This window comes from Eulemur rufifrons, chromosome 3, assembly GCF_041146395.1.
Source record: "Eulemur rufifrons isolate Redbay chromosome 3, OSU_ERuf_1, whole genome shotgun sequence".
NCBI lineage: Eukaryota > Metazoa > Chordata > Mammalia > Primates > Lemuridae > Eulemur > Eulemur rufifrons.
In genome coordinates, this window is record NC_090985.1 from 86,808,353 (window position 1) to 86,829,333 (window position 20,981).

The 20,981-nt window shown below is 34.1% G+C and overlaps 1 protein-coding gene across 13 annotated transcripts in view; it reads left to right on the top strand.

The window, feature by feature from the left end:
* ARFGEF1 (ARF guanine nucleotide exchange factor 1) overlaps positions 1 to 20,981 on the top strand; it is a 149,038-nt gene that overhangs the window by 52,077 nt on the left and 75,980 nt on the right. For 12 of the 13 annotated variants that reach the window (XR_011233154.1, XM_069465538.1, XM_069465540.1 and 9 more), the window contains 7 exons: positions 8,372 to 8,547; positions 9,713 to 9,846; positions 14,255 to 14,489; positions 18,597 to 18,696; positions 18,796 to 18,935; positions 19,040 to 19,148; positions 20,278 to 20,479. Coding sequence is in view for 12 of the 13 variants with exons in the window: in XM_069465538.1 (XP_069321639.1) it covers positions 8,372 to 8,547; positions 9,713 to 9,846; positions 14,255 to 14,489; positions 18,597 to 18,696; positions 18,796 to 18,935; positions 19,040 to 19,148; positions 20,278 to 20,479 (1,096 nt within the window). In the remaining variant the exon portion in view is untranslated. The remainder of the gene's footprint in view (positions 1 to 8,371; positions 8,548 to 9,712; positions 9,847 to 14,254; positions 14,490 to 18,596; positions 18,697 to 18,795; positions 18,936 to 19,039; positions 19,149 to 20,277; positions 20,480 to 20,981) is intronic. The other variant, XM_069465545.1, reaches the window with a different exon arrangement.

The following is a 20,981-nucleotide window of genomic DNA, read 5'->3' on the forward strand; positions in this document are numbered from 1 at the left end:
TACCAAAAAAAGTTTGCCAGCACCTAATGTGGATGAACACAGAATATGAAGTGAAAGTTGTTTCATTTTTCTGCAGAAAAATTTCAAACCTAGAGAAAAGTTCAATGAACACCAGTATGCCCTTTATCTGGATTCACTAATTATTAATGATTTTGCTACATTCGCTGTATGTGTCTTTAAATACACACACGTCTTTGCTGAACCATTTGAAAATTTTTTGTATACATCATGACATTTCACCCCTAAATACCTCAGCATATATTTTCTACATCTAAAAGCATTGTCGTTCACAAGCCCACAATTCCATCTTCACACGTAAGAAAATTAACACTATTTCAAGAATATCTAATATACATATATTTAAAAATGTTCCCAGTTTTTCCAAAATGTGTCTCTTATATCCCTTTTTTCCTTTTCTTTTTTAAGTCCAGGATCCATTCACTCAGTGGTTTTAGCACCCATTAATGACCCTTGCCTTACTCAGATGTTACATTGAGTTGCAATATAGTGATTTTCTAATTCTAACATTAATTGACACTTTTCTGTAGAGAAGAGCTCTCCTACTTCCTTTAAAAAAATAACACTGTGGGCTCATGAATCCCTTTATTATTGGATATGTTACAATTCTTTACCATCATTATTTTTATTCCCCATCTGCCAGTAGGAATCCCTTCAAGTGAGCACCTATGTCCTTTTTTTTTTTTTTTTTTCTTTTAAAAGGCTAGTTAGTAAAGCTGTGGGAGTGGAGAAGGAACAAAGGAATCTGTAGCTGGTTGTGATCAATTAGTTGTAAACACCGCTGCACTTGGACCAGCCACCTATGTCCTTTTGATGTGATTCCATTAGTCTTTGAATTTTTTCTTGATTTGTGGAACAGTAAGATGTTCCACATTCACCTTCAACTTTCCCTTGCTCCAGCCCTGGAATCAGCTAGTTATTCGAGGAGTCCTTGTCCTTTTAATGGACAGTTGTTTTGAGAGACCAAGATCTGGGTACTAGGAGTGCTCACTGCTAGTGAGGTATCATTACTTGTAGGCCTTTTCAGTGGACAGAGATAGGGAAACATATGCTCAATCACAAGTCTATATGGATAGTTCCAATTCATGTCCAGCACCATGGGGTTTTACCTCATTTTCCTGCATTTCCTATTTGTATCTCCCTTTTCCCACATTGAAAACCCAGATTCCCAAAAATATGCCATTAACAACAACAAACCGGTAGGTTAAAGTTCAGATTTCTCTGTAATTCTATGTGTCCTTAGGATATGTCCTAATAAGAATGAAGAGTGAGAGTACTGTTTTTAAAAAGTTACTTATGTTAACTGTTGATTTAATTTTATTTTTAAACATGAAGAATGTTTACATGATTCAAAGTCAAAATTATGTAACTGTTTAATCAGAGAACTCTTCTATCAACTCCTTCCATTTCTGACCCACTTTCTATAGCTAATTACTTTCACTGGCTTTTAGTTTATCTCTTGAAGGAGTACATAAAAGAAGCAAGCAAATACACATATTTTTATTTCCTTTTCTTTCTCATACTTTTGGGTAGGATACTGTATATATATGTGTGTGTGTGTGTGTGTGTGTGTGTGTGTGTCTTGCTTTTTTCACCTAATATCTGTTTCAGTTGATAGAGATTTTCTTCCTTCTTTTTTCTCATGACTCTATGGGTAATACTCCATTATACAGATATATGATAGTTTATTCAACCAGTCCCCTATTGTACTTTGGTTATTTCCAGTGTTTTGCTGTTACAAATTCACTGCAGTGAATAACCTCGTGCATCTGTATCGTTTCATATTTATCGAGGTTTATTTCAGGGCGAATTCCTAGAAGTGAGATTATTTGGTTAAGTGGTAAATAAATATGAAGATCTCTTAGCTATTGCTGAATTGCTCTTCATAGGTGTTTGTACTCTTTTGCACTCTTATGAGTAATGTATGAGACTACCGTTTTCTCCACAGTTGCCAGTAGAGAGTAAGACTTTGAATTTTTGCTGATAGATGAGAAATGTATCTCAGTTTGGTTTTAATTTGTATTTTTTGGAGACAGCGTCAAGTCATGTGCCCAGACTAGTGTTGAATTCCTGGGCTTAAGTGATCCTCCTACCTCAGCCTCCTGGGTAGCTGGAATTATAGGCATGTGCACAATGCCTGGCTGAGAATCCTTTATATATTAGGATTCTGTGATATATTTTACAAGTATTTTCTCTATTTGCCTGAGTCTTTTGATCTTGTTATGGAATGTTTTGCTCTATAAAAATATTTTTAGTACCATTTTTTCCATATACATGCCCATACGTGTATTTAAATATAAATGTGAATGTGTTGTACTTACTGTTTTATAATCTGCCTTCCATAACTATCCTGTCATGTCACTTTGTATTTTATTATATTGCTAGCCCATAATTTATTTAAATAATAATACTGGCTTTTAGATTATTTCTAGGTTTCTGCCTTTTGTAAACAATGCTGTGATACACATTCTTACTGTAGACGTCTTTTTGCACTTTTCTTTAGGATAAATTTATAAAGAAGGAATAGCTTGATCAAGGTATATGGGCATTTAAACTTTATAATGCAGTGCTGTAATGTCGCTTTAATGATGGAATTTATCTTATTGTTTTAATTTGCATTTCTTTGGTTATTTGCAGGATCAAAACATAGGAAATAGTCATTTTTGTAATTCAAGGATTGGCAATTTCATATATTCCAACTGAATATATTTGAGCTATTTATCCTTTTCTGAATTGCCTGTTAATCTCTTTTGCCTATTTGCCCTTTTCTTTCTTGGTTTGTTTGTTTTTTATTCTTATTTTTCACAGTTCTTCATACTAAGAAATTATCCCTTGTTCAATGTATTGTGCATTTTTTTTTTCTGGTCAGTCTTTGTTTTGTTTTGCTTTTTTACCGTTACTTATATTGTTATTTTTCTGAGCAGATATTTGACCACACAAAAATTTAACAAATATCATCTTTTCCTTTGTGATTTTTTTTTATCTTACTTCGAATGGATTTTACCCTACCCTAAGATTATAAAAATATTCTATGTGTTTTTCTGAAACTATCATTTTCAACTTTTTAATGTAACTCTTTTTTTTTTTTTGAGACAGAGTCTCACTCTGTTGCCCGGGCTAGCGTGAGTGCCATGGCATCAGCCTAGCTCACAGCAACCTCAAACTCCTGGGCTTAAGCGATCCTACTGCCTCAGCCTCCCAAGTAGCTGGGACGACAGGCATGCGCCACCATGCCCGGCTAATTTTTTCTATATATATTTTAGTTGGCCAGATAATTTCTTTCTATTTTTAGTAGAGACGGGGGTCTCACTCTTGCTCAGGCTGGTCTCGAACTCCTGACCTTGAGCGATCCACCCACCTCAGCCTCCCAGAGTGCTAGGATTACAGGCATGAGCCACCGCGCCCGGCCAATGTAACTCTTTATCTTTAGTTTGTTTTTCTATATGGTATGAAATTAGATAGCTAATTATAACCTATAGAATAATCCTTTCCTAATTAACTTGAGATACCAATTTAATCCTAAATGATTTTTTTTTTTTATTATTTTTCTGTACATTTACATTGAACTGTTTGTCCTATTCAGTGTTGAATTATTTAAAATATTTTGGCTTCATAGTATGTTTTGATCTTTATAGTCAAAGTCTCCCTCATCGATTTTTTTTTTTTTTTTTTTTTTTTGAGACAGAGTCTTGCTTTGTTGCCCGGGCTAGAGTGAGTGCCGTGGCGTCAGCCTAGCTCACAACAACCTCAAACTCCTGGGCTTAAGCGATCCTACTGCCTCAGCCTCCCGAGTAGCTGGGACTACAGGCATGCGCCACCTTGCCTGGCTAATTTTTTGTATATATATATTTTAGTTGGCCAGATAATTTCTTTCTATTTTTAGTAGAGACGGGGTCTCGCTCTTGCTCAGGCAGGTCTCGAACTCCTGACCTCGAGCGATCCACCCGCCTCGGCCTCCCAGAGTGCTAGAATTACAGGCGTGAGCCACCGCGCCCGGCCTCCCTCATCTATTTTTAAATACCTATTGAATGTATTTTTTTAGGTGAACTTTAGAACCTGTTTATTAAGTTAAAAAAATAAAGCTTATTTGTTAATTGGAATTATATTGTGCTTATAAATTAACTTGGGGAGATATATCTTCTTTGCAGTGAGTCTTCTTGTCTAGAAACATAAAAAGTTCATGTAGTCAAATCTTTTATGTCATTCACTAAAATTTTATTTTCTTCCTTTGGTTCTTGCACATTTCATGTTAAATTATTTCTGTCTTTTTGGTTCAATTTTGATAGTATTTTAGTTAGGCTTTTTTTTCCCATTCCCTTATTTAATTGGAATATAGAAAATTTTTGTTTTTCCATATTTATCTCCTATTTAGTCACCTTCTGAACTCTCAGTATTTCTAACAGTTTTAAATTTGGTTATGTTGGATTTTCTAGGTGAATAATGATATTTTTGTCTTTGTCTCTTCCTCTACAGTATTTATACCTCATTTTTGTTTCTTTTTGTTATATTACATTGTCTAGAACCTCCAGAAAATGTTGAATAATGTTTTTAATGGCAAGGACCTCATTTGTTTCCTTAACATTATTACTGTGTTTCACCATTAAGTTTGATGATTGCTATTGTTTTTGGAGGATGCTCTTTATTAAGTTACATTGGTTTTCTTCTGTTTCTAGTTTATTAAAAGATACTTTTGTCTTTTGTATATATATGATTATATGTGTGCATGAGTGTGACTTTACTTTTGTTTTTTAAATCAGGAATCACTTTTGGATTTTTTATAGCATTATTCTAGAAATATTTTCTATTATTTCTTTGTTAATTCTCCTCCATTTTTTCTATTCTTCCTTTCTACATTTCACACTATACAGAAGTTGAGTATTCTAGATCATGTCGCTCATTGCTCTTTCAGTCTTTTCTAATTTCCATCATTTTGTCCTAGGGTTCTATATTCAGAGAGAATGTTACAAGGGATTTGTGAATACTTTTTAGTAATGTCTATTCTATTGCTTTTCCCAATGTGTTTTTTATTTCAGTAATTATATTTTTATTCCCAAGACCTCCGTTTTTCCTGAGCTTCTTTTTCATAACACTTTAATCTTATGTATTGATGCAACATTCCTTCACATATCACTGACAGTACTAATTAGAACTGTTCCAGCTATGAAATATATTTCACCATTTGCTCAGATTGTTGTGCTTTGTCTTCATTTTTGAGCTGTAGGCATTACATTTCTATCTATTTGTAGAAAAATGGACTAGATTTGATCAATCTATAAAGAGCTTTCTCCATAATCATGTATATTTCTTTTCCATTTCTCATGAGACCTTCCTCTCCAGAGTTCTTGAGGTGACTGCAATCCAGAGGCAGACCTCTTTTCTGAGCAGAGAGCTGACTAAGAAGCAGATGCCTCGAGATGTGGCTCTAGTGGTCCTTGGGCTGTATAGGCCCATCTCACTCACCATGTTATCAGCACAAACCAAAGCCAAGTGAAGCTTAGGATACATGATATGAATGTTTTATATATTCTACACTGAGGGAGATCTTCAAACTTGTTGGTTTGGTCTCACTTTCCCAATCTTTACTAGGGAATCTTAGGCTGCCTTCATTTAATTAGTACTTTAGTTAGCAGTGGTTAAGTAGAAACAGAGAAGGAGCCTAGAACTTTAGGAGATTTCACTGCTGTGTTAAGTTGGTTTTTCTTTGGTGTTTATTGTAGCACTCCCAGTTAGGTGGTGTCCTGCTCTCTCCCCTCCTACACTACTTCTTAGGTTAGGAGACCTAGTAAGCAAATACTCTCCTTTAATTAACAGGCAGTGCTCAAATACAGTCTAGATGATCATGGCTGCGGGCAGCTCTATTAATAGACATTGGCATGGTCCCCCAAGCTCTTTAATTTGCATCTTTCCTCATACCACCTGCCATTGTGGGCTTTGGGGTCTTTTAGAATCCACATGGTAAAACTGAACCATGTCTTAGGTAGGCCTATCCTTTGCATGTGTTCAGTCATAGACAGTGGCCTTTCCCCTGATCTTAACCTGTTGTATTTCCTAGGAATTCCTCAAAGTTTATGGTCTATTGTTATCCTCTTTAGTTTTCAGTGCTATTAAAGACTATGTCTCTTGTTTATATTTTTTCTTACAATCTCAGTGGGATTTGTCAAAGGGAGAAGGTAAATTAGTGGACTCAATTCGCCACCTTGAAAATAGAAGTCTGCATCTGTGTTTAGAGGATAATTAGAGGAGAAAACAAAAGAATAATAATAATATCTAACTGTATTAAGTACTTCCTGTGTATCCCGAATGATTTTATGTGCTTGTATTTATTCATTTAATCTTTCCCAAAACACTGGGATGTGTAGGTACTATTATTATCTCCTTTTTACAAATGAGAAAACTGAGGTACTGAGAGATTAAGTTAACTTTCTAGGAATTGATAAAGATTGCTGCCCAGGGTAGTCTGGCTTCAATGCCTGAAAATAAAATCAGAATATGTTTTTGTTTCTTCGAGAAATTTCCTAAGAAGGGAAGGAGGAAAGTAATATCAAGTAATATTGAGCATTTCTTTGAGAAATTTGAAATAAAGAGGGAGGAAAATGGACAATAGCTAAGGTGTGACAAGAATTGAAGGAATTTTTTTTTTTTTCCAGAATGAAAAGATTTGAATATGCTTATGGGGTAATAGGGAAGATCCGGTTTTGTGCATAAAATTAAAAATGTAATGTTAAAAGAAAATATTCAGTGGAGGAAGATACTATTGAAGGCAAGAAGAGTTGGATTTGAGGGCAAATGAATGGTTTAATTTAGAAATGCAAAGGAATATTTTTCCCATTAAATAACAGGAAAGAAAAAGATTATTGGAGATGTAAAGGAACTTTATGGTAGTGCAGGGGAATGTGAGGGAGTCTATGTTAAATTACCTAATTCTTAGTTGAGGGCGGAACTCATTTGTTAAGGAGAAGTGGAGAGAAAGTCAGGAAGAGATATAGTTGGGTGCAGAGAGAAAAAGTTTTGGAACAAGTACCTTGAGAAATGAGATAGGAACTCAAGTTTCTTATAATCATTAACATTTGTGACTCCTTTCAGAGTATGTAAGCATTCTTTATATAGATAATATATACATACGATAATAAAAGCTATAATAGTACTTAGCATATCAAACATTAGCATACTAAAGCTCCAAAGGTCGTCTGAGAAATTGTTTTGTGTAACTCAGTTTTCCAAATGTATTTTATTACTGAATATCTTTTTTATGTTATACTTAAATGTAAAACATACTTTAGCCAATTTAATCTATTGCGGGGTGTTTTAATTTGGAGAGCAGAAAGCAGCTACAGGGAACCAGAAGCTGCTACTCCATTCACATTACTTGAATTAATCAAAAGTTGGAGACATGTTATCAATTAGTAACAAAATTAGTAATAGCTACCTCTTATTAAGCACGTTATTTTTTTTATGTATTGTGTGTGTGTTTTGGTGATTCCTCATAGACCTTATTGTCTCTGTTGCTGATGAAGAAACTGAAGAAAGGAAAGATTAAATAACATATTCAGTTAAATGGTGAGACATGATTGAAGCATAGGTCTTATGTATTCCAGAATCTGTTCCTTACAGTGTAGTATGTTTCCCTCATACCAGCCTCTTTCAGTCGGTAGCATGAAAGGAATAGTTTCATTACACCTAGAGTAGTTCTGGAACTTGGTATTATTTTTATTATCTATGTTTGTTTTACCAGAAGTCATTTGTTTCTGTTTATGTTAATTGCAAGTATGATTACTCAGAATGACATAATGAAAAATATTCAGTGGTGTAGGCCATCATTTTTCTAGCTATGTTCCAAAGAAGATATGTTATTAGAGATATTAATAGGTATTCTTATAAAAAGGGAGGGTGCTTATGGTAAAATAATTTTGGAAATACTATATATGTGTATCCTCTTTGGAGAACTTAGCACATATTAGCAACTTAAAGACTATAATAAAGAAACCTATGTTCTAAAACGATTTGACAATGGATATTTTTTCAAGGAATTCTTAAGATTTTAAGACATTAGCATTCATCAGAACCCAGTTTAGTAAACTCTAATATAGACTAAAAAGTAAGCTTGTTTGGGCACATCCTGGTTAGCCTTTTATCAGCTAAGTGTGTTTCATTGCCAGAGCAGCTTAAGGATTGTATTTGAAAGTGTGCGAAATGCATACTTACTAATAAGTATGCTAACCTTTAAATGGTGCCAATACATATTTTACTTCACATTGCTTTTCTGCCACTGTTTGGTTTTAAATACTCTATGCTTTTTAGATACACTTCAGTTAAGTCAGATATATTTGCATGTTTTTTATTCTTATCATTTTAGATATGGGAGAAGGGACTACTATAAATGCAAGTGCAGATGGCAACATTGGAGCTATAGAGGATGGTAGTGACAGCGAAAATATTCAAGCAAATGGAATTCCAGGAACACCAATTTCTGTTGCATATACACCATCCTTACCTGACGACAGATTGTCAGTCTCTTCCAATGATACTCAGGTATAAATGGGTGAGGGTGCTGTTAATCTTACAAATTTATAGGCTACCAACACCTCGTCATGAATATTTCCAGTTGATGATACTGATTCATTTTAGTCTGGGGAAATAAGAAACTTGGGGGTTTTTTCCTCATTGATATGAATTACAGCAATTTATTCCCTTTATATTTTGATAGCTACCTTTTCAACTCTAAGTTATGACTCATCTGTGTTCATATCTTCCCCACACCCCTCCAATTGAAATTACCTTAAAAAAGAGCATACGTATCACATATTCACAGGATAATTCTATAGGTTGGGAATGCCTAATCTGAAATCTAAAATGTTCCGAATCCAAAACTTTTTGAGTGCCAACAGGGCACTCAAAGGTCATGCTCAAAGAAATGCTCATTGGAGCATTTCAGATTTTGGATTTTTGGATTAGGGGTGCCCAATCAATAGAATGTAAATAATCCAATACCGTAAAAAATCTGAAATCCGAAATAGTTCTGATCCCACGTATTTTGGCTAAGGGATACTTAACGTGTATCATAGGGTGAGAAAACTTTTAGAAATCTAGGGAACTTCATCTTAACCTTTATTCAGGGTGACAAAGAAATCAGTACCATAGTAGTGACAGGTTCTCTTCATGCTTACTACCCTGCATTTTGTGTTTTTTTATCCTTACCTTTTAAATAAGGTAGTCCCACCCTAAGTCAGTGCCCCATATTCAGGAGTAGGTTCTTCTGGCTTTGTTGACCTTCAGCAGTTAACTTTAAACATTGCCCTGCCCTATGTCTGCCCAGAATAGATATAAAATAGGGCAAAAGCATAAAACACCCAATGACAGGTAGTAGAAAGCATAATTTGGGCCTTTGGAGATAGGTATCTTGTCAGTGTTATGTTAGGTTTTTATCAATAATAGTATGAGCTGAGTAATTTAAGAGTTTATTTGGTAGTAAATAAGGATTGTTTTAAAAATGCATTTTTTTAAAGTATTTATTGTTGGATTTGGTCATGGCATGTTAGAGTAAAGAAAAACAATGTGGCAAATTCCTCAACTGCTTTCCCTTCCAATAGTTGGGGGAAACCCCACCTGTTAGTGAATTGAATACAATATACTAAATGGCTGAAATGATTTTATGCTGGCAAATGTCTTTATTTTCATGGTATCTTAACTTGTTTAGGAATCTGGAAATTCTTCAGGACCTTCACCTGGTGCTAAGTTTTCCCATATTTTACAAAAGGATGCCTTTCTAGTATTCAGGTCATTGTGTAAACTGTCAATGAAACCATTGTCAGATGGACCGCCAGACCCAAAGTAAGTCATTAGCTGTTTTGATTGACAAATAGAGGTTTTTAGGTTTGAAACTTATTTATTGTTAATGTGATGTTTGGATTTTCTTTTGTTCTTCTTTTCCTGTAGAACCTTAAAAAATTTTTTTTTTGTTGGGGGGGGTGTATTTTACTAAAAAAAAAAAAAAAAAAGTATTGAAAAACAGTAAATTCCAAAACTGGTAGAGTGATTAGCTTACACCATTTCCTAAAGGGTATGAGAGCATTATAGAATAGTGCCTGGTACATAGTAGGTGCTCAATAAGTATTATTGAATGAACGAATGGATGAATTCTTATTTCTGTATTGTAAGTAACTTTGTAGTTAATGTAACTCTGTTTCCCAGCTTTGTGCTAGGCTTCTGGAAACTGCCAGTCCAAAGGTTTTAGGTACTAAAACCTAAAAGAAATACATTTTAAAAGTTATAATGAATGTTAATATGTATTTATTAAGGTCTGACAAAATGCCTGAGGATGATACCTTTCCCTGTAGGGAGCAGGAAGTACTTTGAGATAGGAGTCACTTGTCTAACTTCCATCAAATATATTAGTTTAAATCCTAGGAAAGTACAATTTTTCTGAGTCATAAATGGTCAAATCTTTCATTTCATGTGATTCAAATGTGATTACTCCTTGGATTGAATTGGAGAGTAATAAGAGCGGTTTACCTCTCTCATGTTGTAGCTTGATGTATTGGCACATAATAATTTTAGGAAAACTTTCTGGAGAAAGAAATTTTGGAGAAGACCTGAGTAACTTTAAGAAAGGGATATTGACATAGGAAATGTAAGCAACACTACTTCAATTAAAAAAAAAAAACTCTATGGAGTGTTTCAGTGTTGTTTCAATTAAGAAGACTAGAAATAGTTGCTGTAAAACATTGTAAGTTTCTAGAAACTACATTTGTTATATTTTCTATAGTTTTATTTTGTCACATTGTACTGGTTTAGGGAGAAACATCTTTTAGGCACAGAAGCCTAAAATCGTAAAATCTGTTTAGCTCAAATCCTGAGTGTCAGAAATATAATTTATTGGGTCTTCTGTGTTTTGGAAATATAAACTATACAGAAAAAGGATTAAAGTTATAGATAAGCTTGATTATGCCCTATATACCGTATAAGAGTATATTTTTAGGCTGGGTATGATGGCTCGTAGTTGTAATCCCAGTGCTTTGGGAAGCTGAGGCTGGAGGACCACTTGAGGCCAGGAGTTCAGGACCAACCTGGGCAACATAGTAAGTCCCCATCTCTATCAATATTTTTTTTTAAAAATTAGCTGGGCCTGGAAACACATGTCCGTGCTCCTAGTTACTGGGGAATCTGAGGCAGAAGGCTCACTTGAGCCCAGGTGTTAAAGGCTGCAGTGATCAATGATCATACCACTGCACTCTCAGCCTGGGTGATAGAGGTAAAAAAAAAATATATATATATATATATATTCTTAAAAATTTCAATTTCTCATTATGAGGGAAAAATAGCTTTCTAATTCAAAAATTGACAATTTTGATATCTCATTCTGAATTGATGAAGACCTAGTTTAAGAAATAAGTAACTTAAGAATTCGGTGTTATTGGCCGGGCGCGGTGGCTCACGCCTGTAATCCTAGCACTCTGGGAGGCCGAGGCGGGTGGATCGCTCGAGGTCAGGAGTTCAAGACCTGCCTGAGCAAGAGCGAGACCCCCGTCTCTACTAAAAATAGAAAGAAATTATATGGCCAACTAAAAATATATAGAGAAAAAATTAGCCGGGCATGGTGGTGCATGTCTGTAGTCCCAGCCACTCGGGAGGCTGAGGCAGTAGGATGGCTTAAGCCCAGGAGTTTGAGGTTGCTGTGAGCTAGGCTGACGCCACGGCACTCACTCTAGCCCGGGCAACAAAGTGAGACTCTGTCTCAAAAAAAAAAAAAAAAGAATTCGGTGTTATTACTGAAGGCCTTTTTTTTTTTTTGCCATGTTTTAAAACTGTTACTGAGCTTAAAAGCCTCAGATGTTGTCTCAAATCAAATGAAAAAATATAATTTGAAAAAATGCTAAAAACAGAAAAGAGGGAATTTTTTTAAATGAACTGAAAAGAACACAAAATATATGAATTTCGAGGAATACTATTGAGCCCTGAAAAAAAGGAGTGATCTAGTTTTGAAAAGTTGCAGTCTTTAATATTACAAAGGATTCTTTTTTTTCTTTCTTTCTTTGTTTTCTTTTCTTTTCTTTTTTTTTTTTTTTTTGGAGACAGGGTCTCACTCTGTTACCTGGGCTACAGTGCAGTGGTGTCATCATAGCTCACTGCAGCCTCAAATTCAGGGGCTCAAGCGACCTCCTGCCCCAGCCTCCCAAGTAGATGGGATTACAGGCTTGTGCCACCATGCCCAGCTAATTTTTTAGGTTTTTTTTTTTTTTTTTAAATAGAGACAGGGTCTTGCTATGTTGCTCAGGCTGGTCTCCAACTCCTGGCCTCAAGTGATCTTCCTGCCATGGCCTCCCAAAGTGCTAGGATTATAGGTGTGACCCACTGTGCCCAGCCCTACAAAAGATTCTTAAGAGAAATATGTAAATTTATAATCATCCTACTTAGTGGGATTAAACCAAATATTAGGAAATTATATTTGAAGACCTTCTTGACTTGACTATCAGGGTTGTTAAACAATTTGAATTGAATACTGAAAGAGATCAAATTTTTCACCCTTGGAAACTGTTATTTTTCTAAAAGAAAATATATGATTTTCTGTCTTGAATGATTTTTCCAAAAAAAATCAATGAGCTTTTGTAGTTACATAATTTCTTTTTTATCTTTGTTTCTCTTTTTATTTTCTGGCCTTGCTAAAAATGATGATTCAGAAAATATTCTTTAAGCTTGAACCATAATTTGAGAAACTACCCCATGAAAAACTGCAGACCTGGACTTTCCAGTCTCTTTTACCTATCAAAAGTATAATTGTGTCATATGACAATTATTTAATCATTTCTTCATTCATTAACGCTTTGTACATAGTAGATACTTAATAAATGGATGTACAGAAGAATAAATCCATTAATTTTTTGAGCACATACTATGCATTTTGTTAAATGCTAGGGATACAAAGATAAAATATAATAAAAATGCATATTAGAGAATGGTAAGATAAAGGATTTGATTATTGTGGGAATTGAGCAAAAAGGTTATAAATGTGAGCTAGGCTAGGAAGAAGTAGCAGTTTGTAAGCCTTGGCAAGCTAGAACAAGAGGAGAGATACTTGGTTCACTCCATATTTTCCTGTAGCTATTCCAAGTCTTACCTCTTTCTAACTTGATTTATCTAAGCATTTTTTTTGGTAATTATATATTTGCTGTACATATTTTTAGATTCAGAGGAATAGGCATCTTGGAAATATGACTATAAGCTATAATACTGACTCCCATTTTTTTTCAAAGAAAGTAGTTATTTTTTTTGTGAAATCCATTTACTTGAAATAAATATTCCTTGTCAAATTTACGTAGCTCCTTGAATTACTTGACACTTATTATAACCATAAAAATTTTAAGATGGAAATCAAGAGCAGTTAACTATAGTGTATAAATGTGACTGAATACAGCATTTGGGATAAATTTTTTAAATAAATGAACCCACTGCTAGAGCATTTATGTGTGCCCTGCATTTGAAATGTTGTGTGGGATCAAGGTCCTTGGTGTATTGGGCTTAAGAGGCCAATTTCAATGGGAGAAAAATTATATTTGCAAAAGCAAATAATTAAAATACTAAATAGTGATCAGAAACATGGCACAATGTATTGGTCAGAAATATAATTAAAAATTTTATGCCAAAAATGTTTTTCTGCTTTTTATTATAAAAATGTTGAGATAATTTTTAAATGTTCTAAAAGCCTCTATGCTTATTTTAAATCATTTTAAATGATTACTGACAAAGTAAGCTTGAGGTAGTGCTGTAACTTGTTAATGCAACCCCAATTTTTTATTGATGTCTAGGATTTTTGAGTAGCATAACTAGGAAAAAATACATTGGAGCTGCTATATACTAAGTATGGAACTTAATCTGAGAAGTTCATAGTAATTTCTAAGAAGTATGGTTGCAAAAGAAAGGAACAAGGCATAAATCTTCAAATCATTTTTTCTTTTCCAGTGCAGCTGTAGATTTTTATTAAATATTTGTGAATGATTTTTTTTCCATTTAAAAAGTTTGTGAAATTACATAGTACAAGGGAACATCAGGGGAAGTACGTACCCATTGTTAGTGGCTAAGTTGTTCATATATTGTACTTTCTTTTTTATGTTGTAAGTTTTCTGTTCCGCCTGTTTAAAAAGTTTGTGAAATTATGTGGTATCAGGAAATATCTTTGGAACAACTCATTATTGCCATAATGCTAAACTTGTCCATGTACTGTGCCTTCTTTTTATTATTTTAGGTCTCATGAGTTACGATCCAAGATTCTTTCGTTGCAGTTACTTCTGTCCATTCTGCAGAATGCAGGACCCGTTTTCAGGACAAATGAGATGTTTATTAATGCTATTAAGCAGTATCTTTGTGTTGCACTCTCAAAAAATGGAGTCTCATCTGTTCCAGAGGTTTTTGAGCTTTCTCTTTCTATATTTCTTACTCTGTTGTCAAACTTCAAGACACATCTGAAGATGCAAATTGAGGTATGTTTTGCGTGCAGGCATTAGAATGTAAGATTATGATTGGATTTTTTATTTGTTTCATGTTAAATCAGATTATTAACTACACTGGAAAGTTTTCCAGAATGTGAAATAATGTTTGTATATTGTCATGTACTTTTTTTTTTAATTCACCTGTTCAGCAAACATGTGCCTACAAAGTACTAGGCACTGCGTAAGTGCTACGAGTGCAAAATGAAATAAGACCCAGGCCCTGCTCTCAAGGAACTTGTGCTAGTTGACTGAATGGTTCTTGCTCTCTTAAATTATTAATAATCTGGTCCTCACAACAATCTTGCCATTGTATATATGGTATGTTGTAATGAATTTGGTTATCTTAAAAGAAAGCACTAGGTATTTACTGCATCTACATGATTTTAAAGCATTTAAGTATTAGGTACTTTAAAAGAGATGATTGAGGGTATATTTTGGGGCTTATATTTTAGGATATTTGAAAAATTAATTTTTACTTTATACTTTTTTTTCTAATGTATGTATTATATTCCTAAAGTTTTTTCCCAAGATCTTTGGAAATAGAACACTCATGTGGCTCTAGAATATTTTCAGAGATTTAGCAAAACTAAATTAGGGAATCTTTCAACCATATCTGAATGTATTATGCAGGTAAACCAGTTTCTGATTTTTTTGTTTTCATCTTCAAATAATTCAGTACTTAAAGATAGTACTTTATGTTTTACTGATTTAATGGATGCTTTTTTTTCAAGTTGTCTGTGTTAAAATATTGTTGTGGTTGCAACATTACGTATTTTAGAAATATTCATTTTTGTGTTGGTCAGTTTTCACCTTCATATTACGTTTGATATGATATACAGGTTATATTTTAATTTTTGTCAATTTTATATTTAATCCTAGCTCAAGACTAATAATTCATTAGCCCCAGTAGAAAGGATAAATTATTATTTTTACAGAATTTTGAGATGGTTAAAATAATCATCCTTTATTGCTAATGTTCTGTAATGTCTATCAGAATTTTCTTAGAACATTGTTATGACAATGAAACAGAATAAGTGAAAGTTTTAAAATTTGGGCCATTTTTTTGGACAGAAAAGGAATTTTGGTGCCTATATGATATCAAGTTTTAGGAGTTTTCCATACGTCTGTTAAAATAATGTAAGGCATTTAACTAGGAAGAGTTGCTATTTTTAGATAGTTTTTTCCCATTATCTTCAGGAACTACAGATAAAAGAGACTTTTAAAAAACTTTTAGAACTTTTGCTTTTGTTAAAAACCAGTATGTCTTTCATTTGATGATGAGGCATTTAAGTTGACATTAGAGGTTTTTGGAAAACTATGCAGCTAGTTACAGGTTTTTGGACACTGAGACTCCACTTCTGTAAGGACTATTTAGTAGACTGTGTGAAATATAAATTATGGAACCTAGATATCAGAAATCATTTAAGTTGGAATTACTATTTTTGTAAAGTTGACTTATTCTAGAAAAATGAATTTGAAAGAAAATACTCAAAGAAATTTCCTGTCAGCTCATAGATAATAGATTCTCATTGCAAAATTATTGTCATATTATTCAAATTTTTAAAAGAGATCATTTAAAAGAGTTCATCTCATCCTCCATTGTCCCTCAATGGGAGATAATGAGACTAAAATAAGTATAGATATGCTTTCAAAAATATTGAACATATTCAAATTCTGGATGAGGTCTGTTCCACTTGGCGAAAGCCCAACATATGAAAACATAAATTTGCAAAACAAAATTAAGATTGTTACATGAAAATTCATTTTATGAGACTATTCACTTGAAAGTTTCTCTAATGTGATTTTTCTATGGTCATTAAATTCTGTATCATTTGCAGAAAATACATTTTATATACACAGCTTTTTAAGAGAATATCTATTATGTAAGGCAGTGTACTTAATAATAGAGCCGTTATTCCACATATTTACATTGTATGTACTCAATAAATCATTACAAGTTTGATTTTTTTTTTTTTAGAGCTTCTGTTGATAGGCATGATATCTTACATTGCAATAATATGCTTTGCTTATTAGTGCAATTTGATAAACCATAGAAAGTAGCTAAAGTTTTTTTCTCCTCTTTCTTCAAATCTGTGTTACTTATTTATTTCATAAATCAGAGAATCCCAAACTTTCTTGATTCATGCCATCATTAGTCTCTAATGTTTTCATGGTGCACTTAGGCCAAAAGAAATACCTAGCAGTTCCATCTATTAAGCAGTTAGAACCAAACAACTTAATATTTGTCTTAACCTACCATACATTTAAAAAAATAGTGCACCTAAATTGAAAGAAAAAATCATATTTTTGTTTCATTCTTAACCACAATTACTTACCACTGGGTGGTGTGTGCCAATTAGACACTGTACACAACTTCTTAGACCTTAAAATCAGATTGGACACTGCCATCCTCATTCTTATTCTTCATTGATTTTCATGCAGTACTTGCTTTTTATCATAGCAATTACCAAAATGCAGGTTTGCAGAGATAATGATGTCATAGAAGGGAATGTAGTATGATCTAATCGAAAGACTTGAACAGTCTTTCAAGGTATCTATCAGATGAAGTATCCAACAGATACATTTCCCTGTGAATTTTGCTTCAGAAATTCTTATGGCACCCCTATGAGTTTGCTTCAGCATTCTGGGTGCTTTGGAGCAGTATTTGGGAACTGTGGGCATGTTGCCATAAATATTTATTGAATACCTACTATGTACCATGCAGTGTGAACACAGTGCATAGCAAGAATGACCTGGTCCCTACCCTATTCTACCTTACAATCATAGAAAATACTGATATTAAGCAAGTGAATAGAGATGTGTTGAGCTTTGTGAAAGAAAAGCACATTACGGCCGGGCGCGGTGGCTCACGCCTGTAATCCTAGCTCTCTGGGAGGCTGAGGTGGGCGGATCGTTTGAGCTCAGGAGTTCGAGACCAGCCTGAGCAAGAGCGAGACCCCATCTCTACTAAAAATAGAAAGAATTATATGGACAGCTAAAAATATATATAGAAAAAAAAAAATTAGCCGGGCATGGTGGTGCATGCCTGTAGTCCCAGCTACTCGGGAGGCTGAGACAGGAGGATCGCTTGAGCCCAGGAGTTTGAGGTTGCTGTGAGCTAGGCTGACACCACGGCACTCACTCTAGCCCAGGCAACAGAGTGAGACTCTGTCTCAAAAAAAAAAAAAAAGAAAAAAAAGAAAAGCACATTACAGGGGTTCCTAACCCAGTTTGGGAGGAGATTTAGTCATATTATAAATATGGTAATTTCTGGATTCATAATACATATGTTCCATGAATTTTAATATGTTGTTTTTGTTTTTTAGTCATCCTCTCTTAAATCGCGTCACGTTTACAAAATAAACTTGAATCTGAAAATTTTTATCTGTTAAATTGAAATTTATTTCATTGGGTTGATTAACTCCTTTATGCTTGATATTATTTGGTTTAAAAAATAGTGAGAAATAGTTTGTATATAGTTTTCAGGTAGTAAAGATTTTCACTTTTGTGAATAATTAGAAAAATATAGCATTATAAGACTTAGGGAATATGTACAATTATTAATTAAAAAATAAAATTAATTGTCCTGTGTGAGGATGAGAGCAAAAAAATTAAAAAAAAAAAAAAAGACCTAGGTCCTTTTTATTGTGTTGATAGAGTGTAACTTACATTTGAATGTAGAAACAGGCCTGCCCAGTACTAGAATGTCTAAAAAAAATATAACTGATGAACAGAGCATAAATTATGCTCTTTGAGGGGGTTAAAAATGAAGCCTAAGTTAAATTAGTTTTGTAAATATGTTCAAGAAATTATTACCCAGAGGAACTCCAAGTCTTTGCATTTTTCTCTTGTAGTAGCTATGTGATGGTAAACAAAACACAACAATGTAAAGTGCAGTACTGGTACTAGAAGGGTAAGTTTAAGTCACTCACCGAAGTTATTTCAGTTCTGAGGTTTCAGAGATGGAACTGAAAGAGTTGGAACTCCACAGGAGCCTGGGTCCTAATCTTTGCTCCTCTACAGCTTGGGATGTTTAAGAAGTGATCACACGTAAATTCTAAATAATTATTTTAAATAGAAGTTTTCCCCTAATCACAGGTGTTCTTTAAAGAAATTTTCTTATACATTTTGGAAACATCTACCAGCTCATTTGATCACAAATGGATGGTTATTCAGACACTGACGAGGATTTGTGCAGGTATTTGAAATTATTTATTATCTCTTAGATATTTAAAAGGCCCAATGTATGCATATACTCAATGTATTTTGTTAAAATTAATATGTTATATTGTTACAGATGCTCAAAGTGTAGTGGATATTTATGTAAACTATGACTGTGACTTAAATGCAGCCAATATATTTGAAAGACTAGTAAATGATCTATCAAAAATCGCTCAAGGAAGGGGCAGTCAAGAACTTGGTATGAGTAATGTTCAGGTAAGAACTTTAGAAACATTTTCATATGTAAACTTTGCCAAGGAAGAGCCAGGCATTTTCCTTAAAAGACATTGTTTTTATTGTATTTTTGAATTATTTTGTAGGAATTGAGCCTGAGGAAAAAAGGTTTAGAATGCTTAGTGTCGATTTTGAAGTGTATGGTTGAATGGAGTAAGGATCAGTATGTGAATCCCAACTCTCAGACAACTCTTGGTAAGGTGACATTTTGCATTGTAATTCTTCATCATTTTAACTAAATGATACTTTGGAGGATAGTTAGTTGCAGATGCTGTGAAAACAGTTTCATGATGTATTTATTCATTTAACTGATAAGGAAACATTCTCTATGAGTTAGATGACTAGCTTTAAAATTGTGAATTTTCCAACTTAGTTATCCAAACTATTTTTTCTTTCCAAATCTTCCTAGAAATATTTTGAATGTGATATAAAGTGAAGTATATTTATGTAACTTTGTTGTAATTATAGAGAAAATGTATTAAAGCCAGTATGTTTGGAGAAGGTTAAATTGTTCATCTGTGTTTGATGTTTACCCTCATTCAGAGAAAAACTTACAGCTGCAGGGCTACACTAGTGTTATTGAAAACTATTCCTCATGCGAATAAGCTGAGAGCAGAAATCCAGTAGATACTCAGCACTGCAAGTGCAGAAAGAACTACTCTTAATGGTATAGATAGCAGTCCCCAGCCTTTTTGGCACCGGAGACCGGTTTCATGAAAGATAATTTTTCCATGGACCAGAGTGGGGAGGGTGGTTTTGGGATGATTCAAGTGCATTACATTTATTGTGTCATCATACCTTCGTGCTAATGATAATCTATTTGCAGCTGCTCTCCAGGGCTAGCGTCACTGCCTCAGCTCCACCTCAGATCATCAGGCATTAGGTTCTCATGAGGAGCACACAACCTAAAACTTCATGTGTGCAGTTTACAGTATGGTTCATGCTCCTAGGAGAATCTAATGCCACCACTGATCTCACAGGAGGGGGTGCTTATGTGATGATGCAAGTGATGGAGAGGAGCTGTAAATACACTTACTCAGCCACCGCTCACCTCCTGCTTGTGGCCTGGTTCCTAACAGGCTATAGACCGGTACCAGTCTGCTGCCTAGGGTTTGGGGACCACAGGTGTAGATTGTACATGTACAAGTTACAGTGTGTTTTTATATCAAAGTATATTGTCTATTATGTCACCTAATACTTTGTTTGTATTAAATAGGTATCTGTGCAACATTGAAATGCCTTGTGTTATTTGAGAATTTGTTTTCCCTTTCACATTTTTTTTCTTTGACAGATAAATGTACTATATCAGTTTTTCTTCTTTCAGGTCAGGAGAAACCCTCAGAGCAAGACATGAATGAAATCAAACACCCTGAGACAATAAACAGATATGGAAGTTTAAATTCCTTGGAGTCAACATCATCATCAGGAATAGGCAGCTACAGTACACAGATGTCTGGCACTGATAATCCAGAACAATTTGAGGTCCTAAAGCAACAAAAAGAAATAATAGAACAAGGGATAGATTTGTAAGTTTCACATTTTAGGGAGAAATGTTATTGAATATCCCTCTGCCAGTACTGTGCCACCCGTGCCCTGGGTTTCTCTACATCTTATTATTTTTTATTCCTTCATTACCACTGTTCAGTGAGTAAAATGGGGTAGTTCTCTTAGATCCAAGAATTCTGTTGGCTCCTTATTCAGCTCCCCTTATTCATTGCTGCCTAGCCCAAGTAGATTCTTATAATGCCCAACTATAGTTGTCATATAAATTAATTTGCACCATATATTAAGTGCTGTTGATGAACACCATCTGTGTAGCATTGTTTAGCTCAGTTATGAAATCACCTATTACATTTCCCAATCATGACAAATCAAAAAATTTTAAGTATGAAACTTCGAGCTAGCCTTGCTCCTTTATAGGTTTTATATTTTCTTCCGTTGGGTTACAAAAACACTAGTGTTAGTGATTTTATGTGTTGACAATGCTACTACCTTAAACAAAAGACAAACAGAAAACCCTATTGTTTC